This window comes from Drosophila serrata, unplaced genomic scaffold (assembly GCF_035046125.1).
Source record: "Drosophila serrata isolate PLE 108 unplaced genomic scaffold, ASM3504612v1 contig_240, whole genome shotgun sequence".
NCBI classification, from domain to species: Eukaryota; Metazoa; Arthropoda; class Insecta; order Diptera; family Drosophilidae; genus Drosophila; species Drosophila serrata.
Window position 1 is genome coordinate 7,456,997 of NW_028257138.1, and position 21,430 is coordinate 7,478,426.

A 21,430-nucleotide genomic window follows, 5' to 3' on the forward strand; every position below is an offset into this window, starting at 1 on the left:
ACGCTGGCCGTGGCTAATTAATATCAATGTTGATTTTGTTGAGTTTCCAGCCGGATCCCAGATTCCAGATTCCAGATACCAGCATCTTCCCCTTGCCAAACACCCACCACGTTGACTCGTGAAATTGCTTTTCCCGATCCTTGCAACTTGCAACTTGCATATTTTATGCACCATAAAGTGGATCATAAAGTAATTAATGCACCAAAATGCGACATCAAAATGCTTGGGGCACAGAAGGCAGCCAAAAGAAATTTCTTTTGAGCATTTTCATCGTCGTGGGTTGGCTAAAAAAGCACTGAAGAAAATAGTTACTACATTTAAATTAATTTTTTAAGCTTGTAAAGATGAGAATTATTGTTTTCTAAAGATTTTTATAACTGAAATATTGGTAATTTCAATGCAACACAAAATTGTTTTAATATTCTTTATTAAAATATTGAAAGTTCTTAAAATTTTGGCATGTTATAAAATATAATTATATGGATAGTGAATTGATTTTTTTTTAAAGAAGTACAATTAATATTCCATATGATATAAAAGCCAATAATTTAGAATTTATTATAACACGAAATATAATATTTCAGGTATTTTTGATTATAATAATATTTAAACGTTAAATGTGATTATTTAAAATTTTTTAAAATTCGTTATACTAAAGATTATAATATTTTCTATATGAAAATGAGCCCCATATTTTGTTTATATATCATATTACAATTTTCTTATAGATATATAGTCTTTCTAAACTTCTTTTTGTTAAGTTTTAGGGCTTATCTTCTTCGTAATATTATTCAGGTAAGATTTTCTCATAATATATAGCTTAAAATGTATAATTTTTAATTAATTTCTTTTTTTAGGAAGAAGAAAAGAGCAGCCAATGCAAATTCATAAGGATCATCAAGATAAGTCATTTATCGATTTCTATTACTACTACTGGAGTTCAACTTCGAAACTATTAATATAAACCCTATTAATATTTAATTTTTATAATAATTCTTTAATTTTTTTCAGTGCACCTGCAACAGCAACAACGAAAGCATCTACAATCAATCTTGAGGCGGCGTTTCGCAGGGCGTGTTCTCTTTGCTCTGAGGTTGCACCTACGCTGGATGGCTGCAGTTGGGTGCAGCACCGGCTTCATTGGCTTCATTGGCTTCATTGGTGCCTCAGCTTCCAGCTCTCAGTCCCGGGATTAAGACCCTTTGCCACATTTCAGGATGCTCTGCCTCATCTTCTTCGCATAATTACAGAGTGATTCTCCTCTTTTTGGCATGCGTAAAGATTCTGAAACGGGATCGCCTGGGCTTTCTTTCTTTCTGGCTTTTTATTTTGTTATTTTTTGGGCCATGACAGCGACTGACAGACAGCAATTGCCAAATAATAAATAATTAGTCAGGGCGGCGCAGGGGGCGTGGCTAAGTGACGTGGCTTGCATTTTTCATGGCGTTAAATCAAATATCGGTGGAAGAATATATACATATATACGAATATATATGTATATATCCCTTTAGCTAGAGAAAGCGAGTGCCGACCCAAATTTCGGAATCGGAATATTAATTTATTTGTGCAGAAAAATGTTAATTAAGTTATTAAGACTGATATGCAGTGGAATATTTTGATTACTATAATTATTATTATTTACATTTTTGATTAGTGGCAGCCATCAGGTGTTAATTAAATATAAATTATGCTTGACTTATATAATTTGTTTAATATTTATGGTATAATTTGTTGACATTTTAAAGTAAATAATCTTTGAAGCTTGATATACTATTATTCAATGTTATGATTACTATATTTATTTGAATTTTGATAACTTTCTAGTATCAGGTTTCGATTAATAATAATTTTTCCTTTACTAAATCATTTTAAAATATTTGTATTGAGATTTTATGATAGTTTTGTGAGCATGTTAAAAACCTTTAAAGCTTTTTAATTTAAATTATTTGCATTATCATTTGTAAACATTAAATCAAAATTAATGAAGCTTCTGTATATCTTTAAAAATTCCTTAAATATAATTCCTTGCACGGAATTAATTAGTCACAATAATAATAAATTTTTAAATAAATAACATAGAGTTATTTAAAATATTTTTTACATTTCTAACAGAACATATTCTACCTTTCCCATAACTGTAATTTAAATTAACAGTTCTAACAGCTGACTCTGTTTAACTTAACAGCTGAGAGCACCTGTTGGCACGCGAGAGAAACCTCGAAATAGAGACAGAAAAACGAAAGAGCTTGTAAAAGGCAAATGCTGATAATGAAAAAAGGCACTTGTTGAACCAAAACTAAAGCTTTCCATCAGTTCCCTTCCAGCTGCTGCAATCGACACAACAATTTGCAATAAACAAAACACATCAAACCAAGTTCAAAATGTCAACGATTGTGAGGAAACTAATCAGCACTGCAAATGCCGCCAAGCCAGTGGCTCCCTACAAGTGAGTTAATTAGTTACTTTAATTAAGTCATAAATATTTGGTTAATTAAAATGTGTTTCAATAATTACATAGCCAAGCTGTGGTGGCCGATCGCACGGTGTATGTGTCAGGTTGTCTGGGTTTGGATAAGGACACCATGAAGCTGGTTCCCGGAGGACCCACAGAGCAAACGGAGAAGGCTCTCGAAAATCTCGAGGCTATTCTCAAGGCTGCCGATTCCGGCGTGGATAAAGTGGTCAAGAATACCGTCTTCCTGAAGGATCTCAATGATTTTGGAGCCGTCAACGAAGTCTACAAGAAGGGTGAGTGTAGGGATAGTATAAAATTATATGGAAAACTTCTTAGTAAGGTTAAAACTAATTTAATTTAAGGATTAAAAAAGCACAAATAATGTTAGTTACTGTATTTGGTCTCTTTAAACTAAGAAATATATATGAAAGTGTCTAAATTTTGGAGACAAACTTCAAATTTCCATACATTATTCCCTACTTTAAATCTTCAAGATACTTATAATCCATTATAATGTATAAGACTTCTATTGTGTAATAATGCCAATATTTAATCTAAAATTGTTCTCTAACTTATATTAACAATTATGTTGTTTTTGTTTTAATATTACTGTATACCGGCACTGCCGGCACCTGATAAGGCAATCGGCATCGCTTATCGCCGTGTTTATTGTTTACTGTAAACATTTTATGACATCCATTTTTGATGTTATTTTCCCCTAAATTCGAAAATACTAAATGCTTGGCTTATCTTTTCTCTTTCAGTGTTCAATAAGGATTTCCCGGCCCGCAGTTGTTTCCAGGTGGCCAAGTTACCAATGGACGCTCTGGTGGAGATCGAGTGCATCGCCTTGACCGGATGCGTTGACACACAAACTGTGCAATAGCAATTAATGTCCAGTAAATTGTGACAAAATAAAGGTGATTGGTCAATAAATATACATATATCCATCTATATAGAACAAAATATTTGAAATACAAAAAGTGTTGCTGAAAAAATGAAGCCATGAAAGTTTAGCAACATTTGTTGCTATGACCGTTATGTAAACATTTTGCCGGCATGGCTACATGCAACATGCAACAACAACCGACAAAACACACTTTGCATTTAAACCTTATATAGTTTACAATTTAGCGTGCGGCAATTTATCTTTGTTGTTGCTGCCGCGGCTGCTGTGCGCCTTTTGTATTATATTTCATCAAATGTTGCTGCATAAATCACCGGTAACAGCAGCAGCAGCAGCAACAACAATCGCCAGAGCAGCATGTTGCTAACGGTAGCCAGAGCTTAGACAAAGCGTTTATTTCACATTCAAATTTAAAAGTTATTCATAATGCCGCCAAGGAGTTGTTGTTGTTGTTGCAACTACTGAACTTATGGCTACAGTGAAAAATATAGTATTATAATATAATATTATAAAATATTTAAAGACAAATGGGGGTAATTTTTTCACTTAAAAAGCTGAAATTATGCATTTAAAATATTGCATTTACAGGAATAAAATATTAATTCAAGGTCTACAAAGAATTTTGGTAAAAAAAAGATTATTAAATTAATTATAAATACCTCTACTTAGGATAGTTGCTCCCATAGGTTATCAGATTCCTTTTAAAATCTAAGATTTATGCATTTTACGCATTAGCTTTATAGAAATTAAATGTTATTTTCATTTTTAAAAGACAGTTTTATAGGAAAATATCATTAAATTTATGATAAACCTTCATTTTTACCTTCGTTTTCATCCTAGGTAATCAACAACCTTTAATTTTATCAACTAAAATTTTATTAAAGTAGGCTTTTAATTATGAATTAAAAATACTTGACTTAAATTTCACCTATAAAATATTAAAATTTTCTCTCAGTGTATGCTCCATATTGATGCGGCTGCCTTTCAGGCTCCGTTTATATATTTTTTTTCGCCTTTTACGGTCTCCTGGACTCCCGGTCTCGTGTTTTGTCTAGGCATTTGTTTTGATTTTTATTTAAATTTCAGTGAATTTGTCTGCACTCCGACTGCCTGTCGGATGATTTATTGTCCTTGTTGGTAGCCAAAGTGCGCCTGGTGTGAATATGAGTGGTTGCGATGCGGCACGATTATATGGTTTATATGTGGCATCGACTATTTCCCCCCATGGTCGAGCACCATTCATTTTATGCTGCACTTTCCCGTGCGGCAGTTACTATAGCTTATATACATAGTTATTGTTGTGTTATATTGTTGCACCCGCGGCGTGCAACATTTATGTTGATGTGCCCCTCGTCGGCGGCGGCGTGTAATTAATTCGCGAGGCGCATCGGCCGACAGTCGTGGATAAATGGTAATAAATACGCATGAATTGATGACAACGGCGGACACCTCAATGCACCTACGCAGCTGAGGAGGTGGCCTGAAGTGCGGCTAATTAATTTCGACGCACGACAAATGTGGCCAAAAAGGGATGCCAAAGGAGGCGGTGAAAGTGTGTCGACACTGACGGGGTTATTCGCCAAATTAAACTCGCAATTTTGTTGTACATTTTTGTTTCCCAAATTTGCTTATCAGTGTGGGCCATGGGCGCGTCTCGTTGGCCAATTAAGAAAGCCACATGCGGTAGCCATTGCCGCATATCCGTTTACGTCTCATTTTTTTCTGCTGTTTTTTGGCCCAGCGGCGGCCAGTTGTCATAATTAAAATATTATTCGCCTGGCGAGACCTTGCCACAGGGTAATTAGTTGCTAAAACGAGCTTTCACTTGCCTGAGGGGATACGATTTCCGGGCGAAAACAACATTGTAATCAGGGAATCTTATAGCTGAGCGGTGATTATTTGAGCTGAGCAGGTGTTTGGAATCATTCTACTTGAAATTCCTCTAATTTGTTGTTTATATTGATAAAAAATTAATGTTTTTAACCACATTTCCTTAAGCCATGAGGCTCAATATCAATTTTATACCGCGGTAACTAGTTTTATTGAACAAAATATTTTTAACACACTAGAAATAGTGTTTAAAATATAACCTAACAGTTTTTTTTAGAAGTAAAAACATCTTAATCCGAACAAATACTTATATAAACTTACCAAAAAAGCAAAAAACACTGATTAAAACATAATACTCAATAAATTTTTCTTTTAACATTTCAAATATGAATTTTGCGCGCCCTCCGAAACTTCGCGGCATACTTTTAGGGCTGTTACAAATAAGAAACTGAATTCATCGCTTCACAGCACCATATGACGAAGAGCTGCCATATGTTTTAAGAGACTGGCATTGCTCAACACTGCCAGCTAGAGATGGAAAAACTTTCGATTATTAGTCACGTCACAATAATAATATTTGTGTTTATATTGTTTTCAATTATTTAAGCCATTACCAATTTACGATTTATTAATAAATAAGCTAAATGTAAACCAAAAGTAACCAACATTAGCCTCCATTTAGCAAAAACCAATTGCAAACTAAAACCAACGCAAATCACGAGTCGCTACCTAAGCGAATAACTGTGACTAGAAAGTTAAAGGTACGCGACTATCGTCCATCTCTATTACGAATTACAATCAATACAATTGCAAAGCAATGCAAGTAAAAGTAAAAAATAGCAACAAATCGAACAAAATAGTAGATGCAGAGATACAGAAGCGATTGCAAGAGTGAAAATTGATTGGGAAAGCGCGAATCGAGGAAAGAAGCGTACGCGAGAGCCGCTTGATGAGCAAAGGTACAAAAACATACACCCACAAGCGCAAAACGCAGACAGAGAAACGACCACTCTCGCATACGCACAGACACACACGCACACATGTAACCCTACCACCAGTCTTTTTCCCCCATGACAAAGTGAAATAGAAAAATAACTATTGAAAATAAAGCCAGCGAGCAGCAACAAATGGAAAAATAAAGTGTACACGACTACCTTTTGGTATTTGGCAGAATCTATTCCCGATCGCGAGTGCATATCCCAGTGACTTTTGTTTTAATTGCATGCACTGCACGCACGCACATATGTACATAACAATTATTTTGTCGCCGTGTGAGTTTTTTTTTTTCTCCTTCTGTTTCTTTTACGCGGAGAGATCTGCAGAGCCAGCGCGATATAATATGTATATATAGCCGATAAAATCGGTCCATTCCATGGACTCCCGGGGACAAAGGAAGTGGCGGCGCAGTAGACGATCTTCGAGGAGATTACCCCCTGGATGCCCACACACAAACCCACCAAAAATTTGCAATTGCGAACTATTCGCGATATAAAAACCGCCGCCGTTGCCGCTTCCCCAAATAGATATGTATATATGCATGTGTGTTTGTGTGTGTGTGTGTATGTGTATATATCGCGATTGACACCCTAACATTTCGAGTGGAATGTTTGCATAAAATAAAATAAAAAAAAAAGGAAAGGAGAAAATTAATCCCAAGAAGTCGCCACTTAACATGACCATCATGAAATATGAACAAAGTAATTAAAACCTCGCTTATTACTTTACAGAACTGCCCGAAGACTGAGAATCGTGCCTTCTGAGGACTTTGTTTACGTTCGCAAACACACCCACAGCCGCCATCTCCAGAGTCAACGGAAAATCGAGACGAGAACAACAGTCATAAGAGGGAGTCGCAACAAAATCGGGGGGAAAATCGCTGAGCGCTGAGCGCAACGAGCACCTGCATCTGCATCTGCATCTGCGCCTGCAGCTCCCCCGCTTCGGCGTCTGGATCACCAATAAAGTGGAGGAGCAGTGCCGACGCCTCAACAATATGAATCTACGGGGAAATCCTCCAAAGAAGGAGGGCAAAATGCGTATACGTGCCTTTCCGGTAAGAGTTATAGGGAAATTCCTTAGTTATCCTTACCCAACCTTATCCAAATTGATTATTTTATTATTACCTTTCTGAAATGATAATCAGAAGAGGTGCTATAGATAGGCGGTCTTGTCAGAGGTTCATATGTTTGTTAAAGAGAAAGTAAAATAACGATTTAACGTGGCTTTCTTAATCAGAACTTAACTTTATTATTAAGGGTTTTATAAGTAAAGAGGTAGCTGATAACTAAATGTTAATAAAATCATTAACATTTCTTGATATTCACAACACAGAATCCAAACACTGAACCAGTAATTGTTTATACCTTAAAGGGTATTATAATTTTAGTCTGAAGCTTATAAATCAGTGAAGGAATCATTTTCGACCCTACAAATCATATATATTCTCGATCAACATCAACAGCCGAATCGACCTACATATCTCCGGCAGAAAAATTTATAATTTTTTTTCGAAATTTTTTAAGCGGTAAAATTAATAAATTAAAAATGTGAAAAATTGAAAAAGAAATTTATTTTGTCTAAAATTTAATTTGAGTATGCAGATTTGTTAAGCTAATAAAAACTAGCATAGGACAGCTTTCCGAATGGAAATTAATGCTTTTTTGGCTTAGTTATGTGCTTTTAAATATAGAATTTTTCGAAAAAAAAAGTTGATAAATATCGGTTCAAAGAATGTGAACATTTTTAAACTAAGTTTCATCGATTTCCGATTCGATTCTATATTTCTTAACTTCGACCGAAATAAGTCTTTTTATTGCTTATATTGTTATTTTGTGGCTTAATCTAAACTTTTTAATAGTTAATTATCTATATTTTTATTCAAAGCTATTTGTTTTTGTTTGTTATAATTTTTACTTAGCATTTATAATTGTCTATATATATATTGTTCGCCTACTTATGCTTCTTTAATGGGCTTTAAATCCATTTTATTTACTTTGCACGAGAGAAGTGTCGAATTTCGGTATAAAATAGTAAATGTATTTTTAAGTAAAAGGAACGATTAGGAACTTTTATTTGCAAGTAAACAAATATTCCAAAGGTAATGTAAAGACCTTTGAATATACAAATATATGTATATCCCTGCCCAGTGCTATTCTAGTGTCACAAGTTGTGAAATTTATAATTTACCTGAAATCAGAATCCGCTGATCGCAGCATGAAATTGCACAATTTTCCGATAAGATAGTTCCCCCCGAGGACTTTGCCCCCGGCCAGAGGAATGTTACAAAATGCCCCTGCAATTGGTTATCCCCTAAAACACATATGTACATGTTATATATCCAACCACCTTCGTCCGTCCGATTCGTTTTAAAAATCAATCAATTTTGAAAGAAAAATCCCAAAAATGAATGAAAAAATTTGAATTTGAAGAAAACATCAAAACAACAACCTGGGGCTGGGTGAAAATTCAAACACATTTTAGTTTTTAAGTTACATCCAATTCAATCGTTGTTTTCGAGAAATTATTGTTCCCGCCAGCACACAAAGAGAGCCTGTGCAGACCTGTATGAAGGGAGCAGGGTGAACAACGAGCAAATAACTTTTGCCCGAGCACGGAGCACAGGAGCAGCAGGAGGAGGAGGAGCAGCGGCGGACAACTGAAGGCACTGCTTAGCGAATGTGGAAAGGAAGCCGGCACCATTAGGTCGACAAACCCAAGTCGGTCCCGCACGGCAGCGGGCCCACATCAGGCCACCGCTCGCCGCTCGCTGGCGCTGAGCGAGGATCAGCAGAGGATCCAACAGCAGCAGCAGCAGCAGCAACAGCAGCGGAACAGGGGGCGGGAGCGTGAGCGGGAGCTGGAGCGGGATCTAGAGCGGGAACTGGAGCGGGATCGTGAACGGGAGCGAGATAGGGAAAGGGAACGAGAACTGGACCAGCAGTATCGTTACCATATGCAAGGTCGCAATCCCCGCCAGCAGCAGCCGGAACCCCTAAACAATCTTAACGTCAATGGCAACCGTTACAGTCGCATTGTGGCTGGATCCAATAACTTTCATCCGATAGGCAGTGGAAGTGGCAACGTCAACAGGGAAACTGCCGACACCGGAGCCTCGAGCGGTGCCTTGCGTATGCCCAGGCACTCTGTACTACAGGGCAATACTTCCTTTCAATCGCAACAACAGCAGCAGCAGCAGCAGCAGCAGCATCAGCATCACCATCAACAACAACAACATCAGTCACTGCCAACGCCTTGGCAGAATACATTTGAGAGGCGCCACCATGTCGCCAGAACGGGTCGGGCGAGAGCGGAGAATAGTTCGGCAACAGGACTTTCTCCTACGCCCACGCCCAACCCAGTTACAGCGCCGCCTCCCGCTGCTGCTCCCGCTTCCATTGACAGCACAATCGCGAAAGCCAACGGTCGTGATATCAAGGATATTGCGGAGGGCCCACGTCCAAAGGACATCGTACGCAAGTACCCGCTGTGGCTGCCCGAATACAAGCGAAAGGCCTTCAATGTTAGCACTTGAATACTTTACAAAGATTATAGATAGGATTGTATAGTCAGGAACTTGTAAAACTTAAGACCCAATCTATGTTATTCCTTAAATCCTAATGTATTCAAACGAATTAATCTTTCTTTTCTCTCTCCCTTGCAGGCCTCCATGGACGAAAAGTACGTGGAGACGATTTGGGCCAGCCTGAAGAACGCTATCCAGGAGATACAGAAAAAGAACAATTCCGGGCTGTCATTCGAACAGCTCTATAGAAATGCCTACAACATGGTGCTGCACAAGCACGGCAACAGACTATACTACGGGCTGAGAGAGGTTGTTTCCGAGCATCTGGAGCATAAGGTTAGAGCGGAGGTCCTGGAGAGTCTGCACAGCAACTTCCTGCCCAAATTGAACCAGGCCTGGACGGATCATCAGACCTCTATGGTGATGATACGCGACATTCTCATGTACATGGACAGAGTCTATGTGCAGCAGCGTGAGGTGGACAATGTGTACAATCTGGGATTAATTTTATTCAAGGATCAGGTAAGGAGAGAAACCTATGAATCTTTGTAGTTCGATTCTAATTTGTATCTTTACCAGGTGGTTCGATATGGCGAAATCCAAAAGGCCCTGCGGGAGAAGCTGCTGGGCATGGTTATGGAGGAGCGACATGGCGAGGCCATTAACCATTTGGCAATTAAGAACGCCTGCAGTATGCTAATCACATTGGGCATCAACTCTCGCACCGTCTACGAGGAGGATTTTGAGAAGCCGTTCCTTGCCCAGTCGGCGGCCTTTTACAAATTCGAGTCGCAGAACTTTCTTGCCGAGAACAACGCTGGCGTTTATATCAAGAAAGTAGAGGCCCGCATCACGGAGGAATCGTCAAGGGCAGCGCTCTATCTGGACAAGGACACCGAGCCGCGAATTGTGCGCGTCGTCGAGGAGGAGCTGATCAAGAAACATATGCGTCCCATTGTCGAAATGGAAAACTCGGGCGTTGTGTATATGATCAAGAACTCAAAGACCGAGGATCTGGCCTGCACATACAAGCTCTTCTCGCGCCTCAAGGAGGAGGGCCTCAAGGTGATAGCGGACACCATGTCGGCGTATTTGCGAGAGCAGGGACGCATGCTGGTCAAGGAGGAGGAAAACGGCAACACGAACCCCATTACATTCGTGCAGAACCTGCTAGATCTCAAGGATCGCTTCGATCAGTTTCTGGTCCACTCATTCGCCAACGATCGCATCTTCAAGAATGTCATCTCGTCGGACTTTGAGCATTTCTTGAATTTGAACAACAAATCCCCAGAGTATCTGTCACTCTTCATCGACGACAAACTGAAAAAGGGCGGCAAGGGAGTGAGTGTTTCATGTTATTGGTTACTTTAGATGTTATAGACTAACTCTGTTTTTGCTTACAGATGAGTGAGCAAGAGATCGAGTCCATACTGGATAAGACCATGGTTCTCTTCCGTTTCCTGTTGGAGAAGGATGTCTTTGAGCGCTATTACAAGACGCATTTAGCCAAGCGACTGCTGCTAAACAAATCAGTCTCTGATGATTTCGAGAAGAACATGATATCCAAACTAAAGGTGACCCCTGCATTATATATTTAATTATAGTTTAATATTTATGGTTATAATATCTTTGATTGCAGACTGAATGCGGCTGTCAATTCACCTCGAAGCTAGAGGGCATGTTTAAGGACATGTCCGTCTCCAATACGATCATGGATGAGTTCAAGAACTATGTAAATAATAACAATTTATCCCTGGGCGGTGTTGAGCTAACGGTACGCATACTAACCACTGGATTCTGGCCAACACAGGTGAGTTTATCTTTTATATCTTATATTCTAAGAGAAGTTCTAAATGTGTTTGGTTTTTTTGCCTCAACAGACAGCGACTCCCAATTGCAACATACCCGCCGCACCCCGCGAAGCCTTTGATATTTTCAAAAACTTTTATCTAAACAAGCACTCAGGACGTCAGCTAACGTTACAGCCTCAAATGGGTGAGCTAAAGGAGAAGATTCTTTTAGAAATTCCCATTTTTAATTCAATTTTTATTATGCACAGGCACTGCCTATATAAACGCTGTGTTTTATGGCCGGAAAGCAGCCGACAGTGACAAGGATAAGGATGCACCCAGCTCCAGTTCGAGTGGGTGTCCAGTGCCCACCACAACACGCAAGCACATACTGCAGGTGTCCACATACCAGGTGAGATTGAAGAGGGTCTCTTTGACCATTCGAGATAATTTTAAATCCTACTTCCATTGCAGATGTGCGTGCTGCTGCTGTTTAACAACCGCGATGTGCTCACCTACGATGACATCCATCAGGAGACGGATATACCGGAGCGAGAGCTGGTTCGAGCCCTCCAGTCGCTGTCCATGGGCAAGCCAGCTCAGCGCTTGCTGGTGCGCAATTCCAAGACGAAAACCAAGGACATTGAGCCGACGGATGAGTTCTATGTGAACGATGCCTTTGTCTCAAAGTTCCACAGGTAAGATATAGCTAAATTACCAATTATATAACTTATGCCAATGCCTTTTTGGGGTAAATCTTACAGGGTAAAGATTCAGACGGTGGCTGCGAAGGGCGAATCGGAGCCGGAGCGTAAGGAGACGCGCGGCAAGGTCGATGAGGATCGAAAGCATGAGATCGAGGCGGCAATTGTGCGCATCATGAAGGCGCGCAAGCGTATGGCGGTGAGTATTTGCTTGCACATTAAGTAATTCCTCTTATTTTAACTTTAAATTTTAAATATTACAGCACAATTTGCTGGTCTCGGACGTCACGTCGCAGCTCAAGTCGCGCTTCTTGCCCTCGCCTGTGTTCATCAAGAAGCGGATCGAGGGCCTCATCGAGCGCGAGTATCTGCAACGATCGCCCGAGGATCGCAAGGTGTACAACTACTTGGCCTAAGCGGCGCAAGCGCATGGGATCTGGAACGAACTCATCTCCAAAAAACGCAACGGCAACGGCAGCGGACGGACAGCAGTGCAGCAATAACATTTTTTTTGACCAAGATTTTGTGGATGACCTCTCTCTCCAGACAACAAGCCCGAAAGATAGTGTTAACCAATGCAGGAGCGCCCGCCAGAAATGTAAAATTCACTTTTGCAAGCCACAATTTATCCGAGAATGCCATTCAAAATTGAACAGTTTAAAATGCTATTGGATAGATAGGGCGATACTCCGCCTCACAGTAACATACATATTATCCCTCTAATATAATTCTTAATTCTCTAATCATTTTTTGTTTCTTCCGGACACTAATTTTTCGCCCTCAAGTTGTATAGCAGTAAGCCCAAATCCACACCACACATCCAACAAACACACACACATCAGCAGCCACACAAGAATACATCCAAAATCCACCCATGATAGGAATCGTACGCGAAGCATGCATAAGAGTAGAATTACGCATAATGCAAGCCCTAATTGTAAGCAAATGAGTAAAGGTAAAGATGCAGCAGCAGAAATTTAAGCGAAACGGAATATTCATAACTATAAATATAGCTAAAGTAATAAATTTATAAATGAATTATTAATTTTAGTGAGCGTATTTGATGTACAAGAGTCCACAAGCCAAGGCATACCCCCTGCATAACCTGCATCATCCCCTCTGCAAGATTGAGATTTGAGATTCATGTGAAGATTGTCGTGAATATATATATTCCTATCTTTAGTTTTGCGACCTGCAGTGATTATGATTATGGTAATCTATATATGAAAAGTTGTTTTATCTATTTAGTTGATATTGTGGAATCGATTCCAAGTACACACATACACATATATGCAGCAGTTCTGTAATGGATTTGAATTAAGTAGGACACGAAAGAATTCATTTTTAATATAAAAAAAAATAAAAACATTTAAACGCTGAGCAACAAGAGGAGAGCGATCGATCTTAACACTGTAAATACATTACATTTCTGTTCTTACCTATGAAAAATTGATATAAAAATAAAACGTATATAAGCGTTAACACTTAACACAGTTGTTGTCTATCTTTTTAAAATAGAACGTGAAACCTCTTTTAATGGAATGCTATTTTTCGCCTGTAAAATAAAACTTATTTGATAACAATTTTTATCTACAAAAATAATTGTTTTTTGCTTCAGAAGAAGGAATTATTTTAATTGGGAAATATGAATATAGTCATATTTAAAAAATAGTTACTAATAAAATAAAAGCTGTAACACTGAATCCATTCAGAACTGCTTTGTCTAATTGTGGTACATATTACCGACCATTTCACTGCTTGATCAAATTGGGTTCTTTGTTACGGACGCATAGTTACTGTATGTAAACATGTAAAATGGCGTACTAGATATGTAAGATATAAAATGTTAAAAAACAGCTAAACATCCCTAACTATTTTAATTCATGCTTATAAATCTGTTAACCTCTCTCATTTTTCTGAATTCAGCCCAACATTTTGTTAACTCTGTCTTTTTAAATTTAACCGCAAAATTCTGTTAAGTCTGTTAAGTTTGTAGTTTTTTTTGGTTATTCAGACGTATAAATGTTAAATAACAGCTCCGGAATTTAGAGTAACCAAATAAAATATATCAAAATATACCACGAAAAATATCGATATATTGGTATTTTGATATGTTTTAAGCAGCCAACAACGACCCGACACTCGACAGCACCCGGAAATGTTATGTTAATTAACATCCACCAGACAGCCAACGAGAGAGAATTCTGTTAATGAGAGCAGGTCTGTTAGTGTATTTTAATGTCTACATGTAAGATGTTATCTAGATGTGTAAAATGTTAAATAACAGCTTCAGGGATTCAGAGTGACCGGAAAAAATAGCAACAAATACGAAAAACATATATTGATTTAATGGTATTTTTATATATTTTCAGCAACCTAAAACCACCTCCAACCGATAGCACACGAGTGCGAATCCTACTAGAATTCGACCCCATGTAGAAAGTTCTACACCAACAGTGAGACTTCGACTCCATATATCTGTAAAAGTATAAACTCGTCACTTAACATGTAAGACGTAAAATGTTAAATAACAGCACAAAATATCGCAAACAGCTGACTGCGCGTCGGAAAACGGGAAAAAGAAAACAGCAAAGAATAGAAAAAAACTGACCAAGAACGCGAACGGTTCGTTTTCCCGGAAAATCGTGGAAGCCCAGAGTACCCGCGAGGCTGCGCAGCCAAGTGAACCGATGCACTAGCCGCCAAGTGAAGTGCAATTGCTAGAAAACACGCCTGGACAACAACAAATTGAACGCAAAATTAAAATCGGCAACCGCGTGTTTTTTAATTCCCTTTTTGTCGCGCTCCTACGTCTTTCCCCAAAATGCAGGTGTGTGTGCGTGGATTAAATGAATTGGATAAGAACTTCAATTAAGGCGCTGGAACTAAAACAAAAGTGAAATTCCCACGTGCGTTTGTGTTAAATTGTTGCTGTAGCTGCTTTTGCGTTTGTTTTGCTGGCGTAGTCGTTCTCCCTCGCTCTCACGCGCGTATCTCATTGCTGTCCCGCTCGCGAAAGACGTCGATTTACCGTTGCCGGCATCCGGTGAATTTAGTAGTGCAAGTGAAACGTCATTTACCGTTGGATTAGGATCTCCGTTACCCGGTACACCCACACAAAAACATCAACATGGTGCAGGTCAGTAATATGGAAACTTTGCAATAAGAAAACAGATGAAAGATAAAGGAAATTGCTATTCTTGAAGTTTTTAAGGTTTTTAAGTGGTTTATATGGATTCTAAAATAAATTAATTCAAGAACTTTTAAGAACGTTAAAAATAATAAGTACTCAATTTAAAGGTGCGGTAGCTTTTTTTCAGCTTTAGCTATATTTTATAATTGTTTTGGTCAAAACAAAAGCACAAAAATAAATACTTTTTACTTTAAAATAGGCAACTAATTGACTCTCTTATGCTAAAAAAAATCGAAAAAAGAAATATGCTGCTTTTTTACTTCATATTAAATTTGGAAATAGTCTATTATTTCTTAAAAAATACATTAATTTAAATTATTGAGACTTTTTATCATTGAACCATGAATATGTACAGCATAAAAAAGAAATAAAATAAGATAATTCGATGCTTAATTATTAAGATAACACAATTTTGTTAACCTGGGAAATTTCGAAAAATCAAGTTTTTACAAATGATTAATGAAAGGTTTAAAGAATAATTGAAAGAAACATAAAAAGGGTATAAATCTGTTTTTAATAAATGTAAATTTCTCTCAAATATGGGTTTAGTTATTCTTATTACGGTTATTAGATGTTTATCTCGTTTTAAGACAGAAGTGGCCATTGTTCAACAACTAGACCATATTAAAATCCTTTCGAAAACTGAAATCTTAATTGATAATCATATCAATTGTACCATAAAACCCGTTAAAGTCAAGTTTTACAAACGGTTTCTGTTCGTATATTGTGAAAATAAAAAAAAAAAATGTTCAGATTCCTTGCTTTATCAGACCGTCAGTCATAATCCACCCTGTGGAATAGTCGCTGACCTTTTGACGCAACCGTGCACAACCCCATAATCCCCGAACGGGACACTATATAGAACTGGAAATGCACTTTTTAGCGACCACCCCGAGTCGTCGATTCGCGCCTCACCACCCCAACCTTAACCCACCCAAAAACCTAAAACCCAAAATTCAAACCCAAGCCCAACCCCGCCCCCCGGGTTGCACTGTCCCAAGCGGGAATCAACCACCAAAGCCTGAAAATCCGAAAAAAAGGAAAACATACTGCGCCGATATGAAAAACTCCCAATTGGCATCGAGAGTTTAGAGGGAAAATTGGCCATTAGAGATGGCTGGGCCGTGTTTCGATATCGACAGAACTCGGGGATCCTCTCTGAGCGTAATGAACACGAAAACGTTGCATTTAGTCAATTTTCCATCCACCAAGACGAGCTAAAAAAGCAAAAACTGAAAATTAGGTTATCAAAGCTTCGACTCATTGATACCCTGCTTTAGGCTTTAATTAGAAATATGCAGGGATACTTTAGGATGATGAATTTTCACTACAAAATAGGGAACTTAAAGGATATTACTATATATATTCCAGATTAATTACTAAAAGTTCATACATGATGAGAGTTAATAAATGTTTTGAAGAATGCCAATTATAGATATTTTTAGCTTACAATGCTTTCTAAATAAATATCTTATAAGTTTGGAAAGCTGTTATCAATAATATTTCTTTTAAATATAATAATGTAGTTAAATTCATTAAAGCAACCAACCCACTATTAAAACACCCCTTGTTTGCTACCCTGTAATCAGGCTTATGTGGAGAAACGAACTCTGGTTATTTACCTGTCGCCATTTCCCCGCGCCAAATGAGTGAAGTTCCACTTTTCGATTTGAAATGCGTTTTGCGCCTGCCCCGTCCAACTGTCCTGTCCGCCCAGAGTCCACCGCACCACCGAACCACCGCACCACCTTCTCCATTCCTCCAGCACCGTCCACGCAATCGCCTCCATCCACATGGTCGTCGTCAAAGCGCATTTTGCCCATTTGCATTTGCATTTTGCCCGATGCCCGGGCCTGCACATCGTCCTGCCGCATGCTCCTCGCCTCCTCGGGGGTGGTGGGTAGTGCCGGGTGGTGGCCAAGAGGGTGGTTCCCTGTGTTTTAACAGGCCGCTTTTGGCCTGCGTTCAATAGCAAAAGCGAACGAATGAACATTTCTGACGTTTGACCGAACTTTGTTGCTGTTGTTTCTAGTTGCTGCAACTGCAGCTGCAGCTGCAACTGCAAAATGCAGCTCTCCGCCGCTCTCCTGTTGCTAATGGCAAACTGGTGGGGGAGTAATGGGCACATTTATGCCCCATTCTAAAGATCCATTCTAGGCCCCATTCTATGCTCCATGCTCGGGCTGTGGCCTCGCGTACGAGGGAAGTCTCTCTTATTCTGTAACTCCATGTTCAAACGAATGTCAAAAGCACAAAAAATTTCAACGAGGCTAACAGACATGGAGGCATGCTAATCAGGACAATTAACTTAATAGCAGGATGGATGCATCTGCCATACCATAAAGACTTCATTGGGATAAAAACAAAAAACAAGTCGATAAGGAAATATAGCAATAATACTATATATTTTTAAAATTTCATCAAAGTTTGTTAAGTCAAAGATACATATGTATTTCTATTTCATCTTTATTTAATTATTAAATTTCTAGATCTATGTTTTTTATCATCTTCACAATATTCACTAATTATATTTGTAAAGCATATCATTTTCTTAGTTTGAAAAACGCTTTCTAATGTTAAAATTCATTGATATTAAGACTTTCTTCTTCATATCCTCATTTGCATGTCCTGGATTGTTTTGAATTTTACTGGGTGCAGCTTTTGCCTAAACATTTTCCTGCTTCTGAATCACTTTGTTGACTCCCAACTCCCACTCATCGCTAACCACAATCCACCGCCCAATGGGCACCACCTGCACTTATCCACGGCAAATGTTAGATTCTCAATTCCGCCTCCCTTGGCTTCCGTTTCGAATGCTCTGGTCCAGCATCTTTTGCTTTTCCCTGGCCTGCGCCTTGAGCGGTTTCCTTCTGCTGAAATGGAATACTCCATCGATGGCTGCAGTTTTCCTAGCCTGATGTTGTGTTTTCTTTGCTATCCTCATGTACATTGAACTTTATCTCAAATCGAAGTGATCTTAAAGGAAGCAGGAGCTGGATTTAAATTGAAAAGGTTCGTTTCATGAAGAGAAGTGTGACTTAGGTTGGGAATTCTTATGATTAGGAGATACTTGGGATTGTTGTGACTTAAGAGAATTTATGGATAGGTAGTTTGAAAAGAAAATAATATTATAATTTGTTTATTTATTTAGGAGAAAGTGTTTCAGAATCTTAATCAGCTTTAGCAGCCTGAACTTAAAGTGGGAAAAACAAAGTCGAATCTATTGTAAACATTATATTATTGAGTTGAGAAAATCTAGAGTAAGTTATAAAGACATAAATATATATTCACCTTTGATTCAGCACCTAGACTTTCTTTTTTGTTTCTAAAACTATCAAGTTCCTTAAATTATTTAACCAGAATATAGACTTTTTTAATATCTTTGCCGTTTATTGTGTGTTCTTTTTGATATATATCTCTGGCAATAATATCGAGTTCAGTACTTTTGTTTATATTGTATCTCAACTGAATTGAAATTGGATGCTCAGTGAGTCAACTTTGATGTTGAAATTTGCAGCAATATGTCTTCAAGATACTGTCATTCCACAGATGCAAAAAAAAAAAGGAGAAGAAGAACTGTTTGCCTACGAAAATTGTGTCTCTCTGGCATTCTCAGCTTCCTTTTTCCAATTGACTTTTTTTTTCTTTAGGACATTTGGCTCCTTTGTGCCACATTTTCCTTCAATCCTTCGTCGCTATTCCTATTTCCTTTCTCGTTCGTTCCATTTCTTTCAAACTTTTTTACTTGTTTTATATCTAAGCCCAGTGCGTAGGGCTGATGACTTGGTTCCAACTACTACGTTGGCCATAAAAAGCTACTACGAGTGTGTACTACCGCTGAACCCGTTAGTATTTTCCTTTTTTTTTTGTGATTTTTCTTGTTTTCCCAAAAGTCAGGGGCAACAAAGAAGCAGGAACAAAATAAAACGCGACGCTCGTTTCATCAAAGTGGAAGTCGCGGCACAAAAAAATTGAAAAGTTGAGGAAAGTCTAGAAAAAAGCCGGGAAAAGCAAGAAGAGAGAGATAGGAAACTAAGGAAAAAGGGAAAATCCACGCACAAAGTGGCAAACGGAAAATAACAACAAACATGAACAGGAGCAGGAGCAGCAAGGAGCAGCAGTGGCAGCCACAGAATGCAAAAAGCAACAGAGACAGCATATACATTGGAGAGGGAGATAGAGAGAGCAAGCCTTTTGCATTATGGCCAAAAATCGAACTGGAATTTGTGCAATTTTTTCTTTCCGTTTTTTCCCCCCTGCTTTTGATGTTGCTTTTGGCCAGCTCTGCTGTGTGGCTATCATTGCGTTCGTTTCAGTTTTCATTTTTTTGTTTTTTTTCGGCCAAAAGTGGGTGGTTGCTGGGCGGCCTCATGCATTTTCCGTGTTTCGTATTGTGCGCAAAATAAATTGGCAAACAAGCGAGCAGGCCAGAAGGATATAAGCCCAAGCGAGAGCCAGAGCGAGAGGGAAGCCTTTGGAGCCTGGTCAATGGCAATACATACATGACATCCAAGCTCTCGCATATAGTCCCCAAGTGCACTGGTGTGTGCAGGTTCTCGTGTGCCTCCTGGTTTTTCCCCGACTGCATTTTCCTGTGTGTGTGTGTGTGTGTGTGTGTTGGGTTGCCATACACCCACCTCCCCCCGGGAGTATTGCATTTTGTGCGTCGTCTGCTGCGTACTTGTCCCTCTGCAGCCGCGTCCACGCCTCCTGCTTATTTTTCCTGGCCAGCGAAATAGGCTGCGTCGCTGCCACCATTTTCGCCAGCGTTCATGTCCACGTTTTTCCAAAAAGACCACCCACTCCCCCCCACTCTATGGTCCACTTCCATTTCCATTCCCATCCACAAGTGTGACGCAACGAAGCCTCCCCAATGGTCCCACCCACTCCACTCCAATCGCGCCTTTTCCCCCGGAGTTTTCCTCCCACCTTCCCCCTCCCCATCCCCACGACCAACGCATGTATTGCTGCCGCGCTCTCTGCCTCTGTCCTTGTTGTTTTTTCGGTCGCTGCATTGGCTGTGCGCAATTTTTGCACTGCCTTTTGTGCACAGTGGGATTATAAAAAAATATTTAAATATATAAATAAGAAAAATAAAAATATCCTTTCCAGCTTTTTTTCTATTAAGAGGTATTTTTTATTCACTTCCAGGGTTTAAATGCATTTAAGGAATTATTTCCGACCCTATAAATCATATATATTCTTGATCAGCATCGGCTGAGTCAATCTAGCCATCTCAGGCAGACAAACAAATTTTTAATTTTTTTTCAAAATTTTTTGAGCTAAAATTGTATTTTAAATTGCTAAAAAATTTGCAAAAAATCTCATTTTTTTAAATAAAAAATTGAGTATGCAGATTTATTAACCTAATAAAAACTAGCATAGGAACGCTTTCCGAATTGAAATCAATGCATTTTTGGTTTAGTAACGGGTTTTTTCCAATTTGATTTTTAGGAAAAAATGGCATAAAAATATAAAAAATACCTACTCAAATAATGGGATTATAATTTCAGTCATTTCCATTTACAAACATTTTTCTTTGAGTCTTTGAGAATTATTAACGTAATAAAAACTAGCACGGGACAGCTTTCAGAATTAAAATAAACGCTTTTTTGGCTTTGTTATGAATTTTTTAAAATTTGATTTTTTGCAAAAATTTTAAAAATAGGTAATATATGGTATTATAACTTTAGTCCGAAGCTTATAAAGCAGTGAAGGAGTCATTTCCGACCCTATAAATCATATATATTCTTGATCAGCATCAACAGCTGAGTCGATCTAGGCATGTCCGGAAGAAATCTATATTTTTGGAATTTTGTTCAAAAAAAGATAAGGGGTTAAAATTTATAAAAAATCGATAAAAATTTTAATTTTTTAACATTTTATATTGAGTATGGAGATTTATAAATCTAATAAAAACTAGCATAGGAAAGCTTTCCGAATTAAAATTAACTCATTTTTAGCTTAGTTATGAGATTTTTAGTCTTTGATTTGTCGAGCAATTTGTAATATAATAAATATCAATAAAA

The 21,430-nt window shown here is 38.3% G+C and overlaps 3 protein-coding genes across 9 annotated transcripts in view; all 3 read left to right on the top strand.

Moving 5' to 3' along the window:
- Positions 1-1,410: 1,410 nt before the first annotated feature.
- UK114 (reactive intermediate imine deaminase A homolog UK114) lies at positions 1,411-3,421 on the top strand. Its single transcript, XM_020951324.2, has 3 exons — positions 1,411-2,446; positions 2,519-2,748; positions 3,220-3,421. The coding sequence occupies exons 1-3, from the start codon at positions 2,382-2,384 to the stop codon at positions 3,339-3,341; spliced, it is 417 nt and encodes a 138-aa protein (XP_020806983.1). The 5' UTR covers positions 1,411-2,381; the 3' UTR covers positions 3,342-3,421.
- Positions 3,422-5,942: 2,521 nt separating this feature from the next.
- Cul3 (cullin 3) lies at positions 5,943-13,697 on the top strand. Of its 7 annotated transcripts, none has more exons than XM_020951309.2 (11): positions 5,943-6,151; positions 6,920-7,245; positions 9,853-10,236; positions 10,294-11,055; positions 11,118-11,288; positions 11,354-11,524; positions 11,595-11,709; positions 11,774-11,916; positions 11,979-12,202; positions 12,269-12,407; positions 12,472-13,697. In XM_020951309.2, the coding sequence occupies exons 2-11, from the start codon at positions 7,186-7,188 to the stop codon at positions 12,622-12,624; spliced, it is 2,322 nt and encodes a 773-aa protein (XP_020806968.1). In that variant the 5' UTR covers positions 5,943-6,151; positions 6,920-7,185; the 3' UTR covers positions 12,625-13,697. The 7 variants fall into 7 exon arrangements, with proteins under 7 accessions (XP_020806968.1, XP_086687122.1, XP_086687120.1 ...); XM_086830996.1 differs by lacking the exon at positions 5,943-6,151 and adding an exon at positions 6,190-6,352; XM_086830994.1 differs by lacking the exon at positions 5,943-6,151 and adding an exon at positions 6,194-6,463.
- A 676-nt stretch (positions 13,698-14,373) lies between these two features.
- Positions 14,374-21,430, top strand: part of LOC110183122 (neuroguidin) — a 49,686-nt gene continuing 42,629 nt past the window's right edge. Inside the window, exons 1-2 of the mRNA XM_020951313.2 lie at positions 14,374-14,428; positions 14,581-15,347. Of these exons, the coding sequence (XP_020806972.2) occupies positions 15,339-15,347 (9 nt within the window). The 5' untranslated portion in view covers positions 14,374-14,428; positions 14,581-15,338. The remainder of the gene's footprint in view (positions 14,429-14,580; positions 15,348-21,430) is intronic.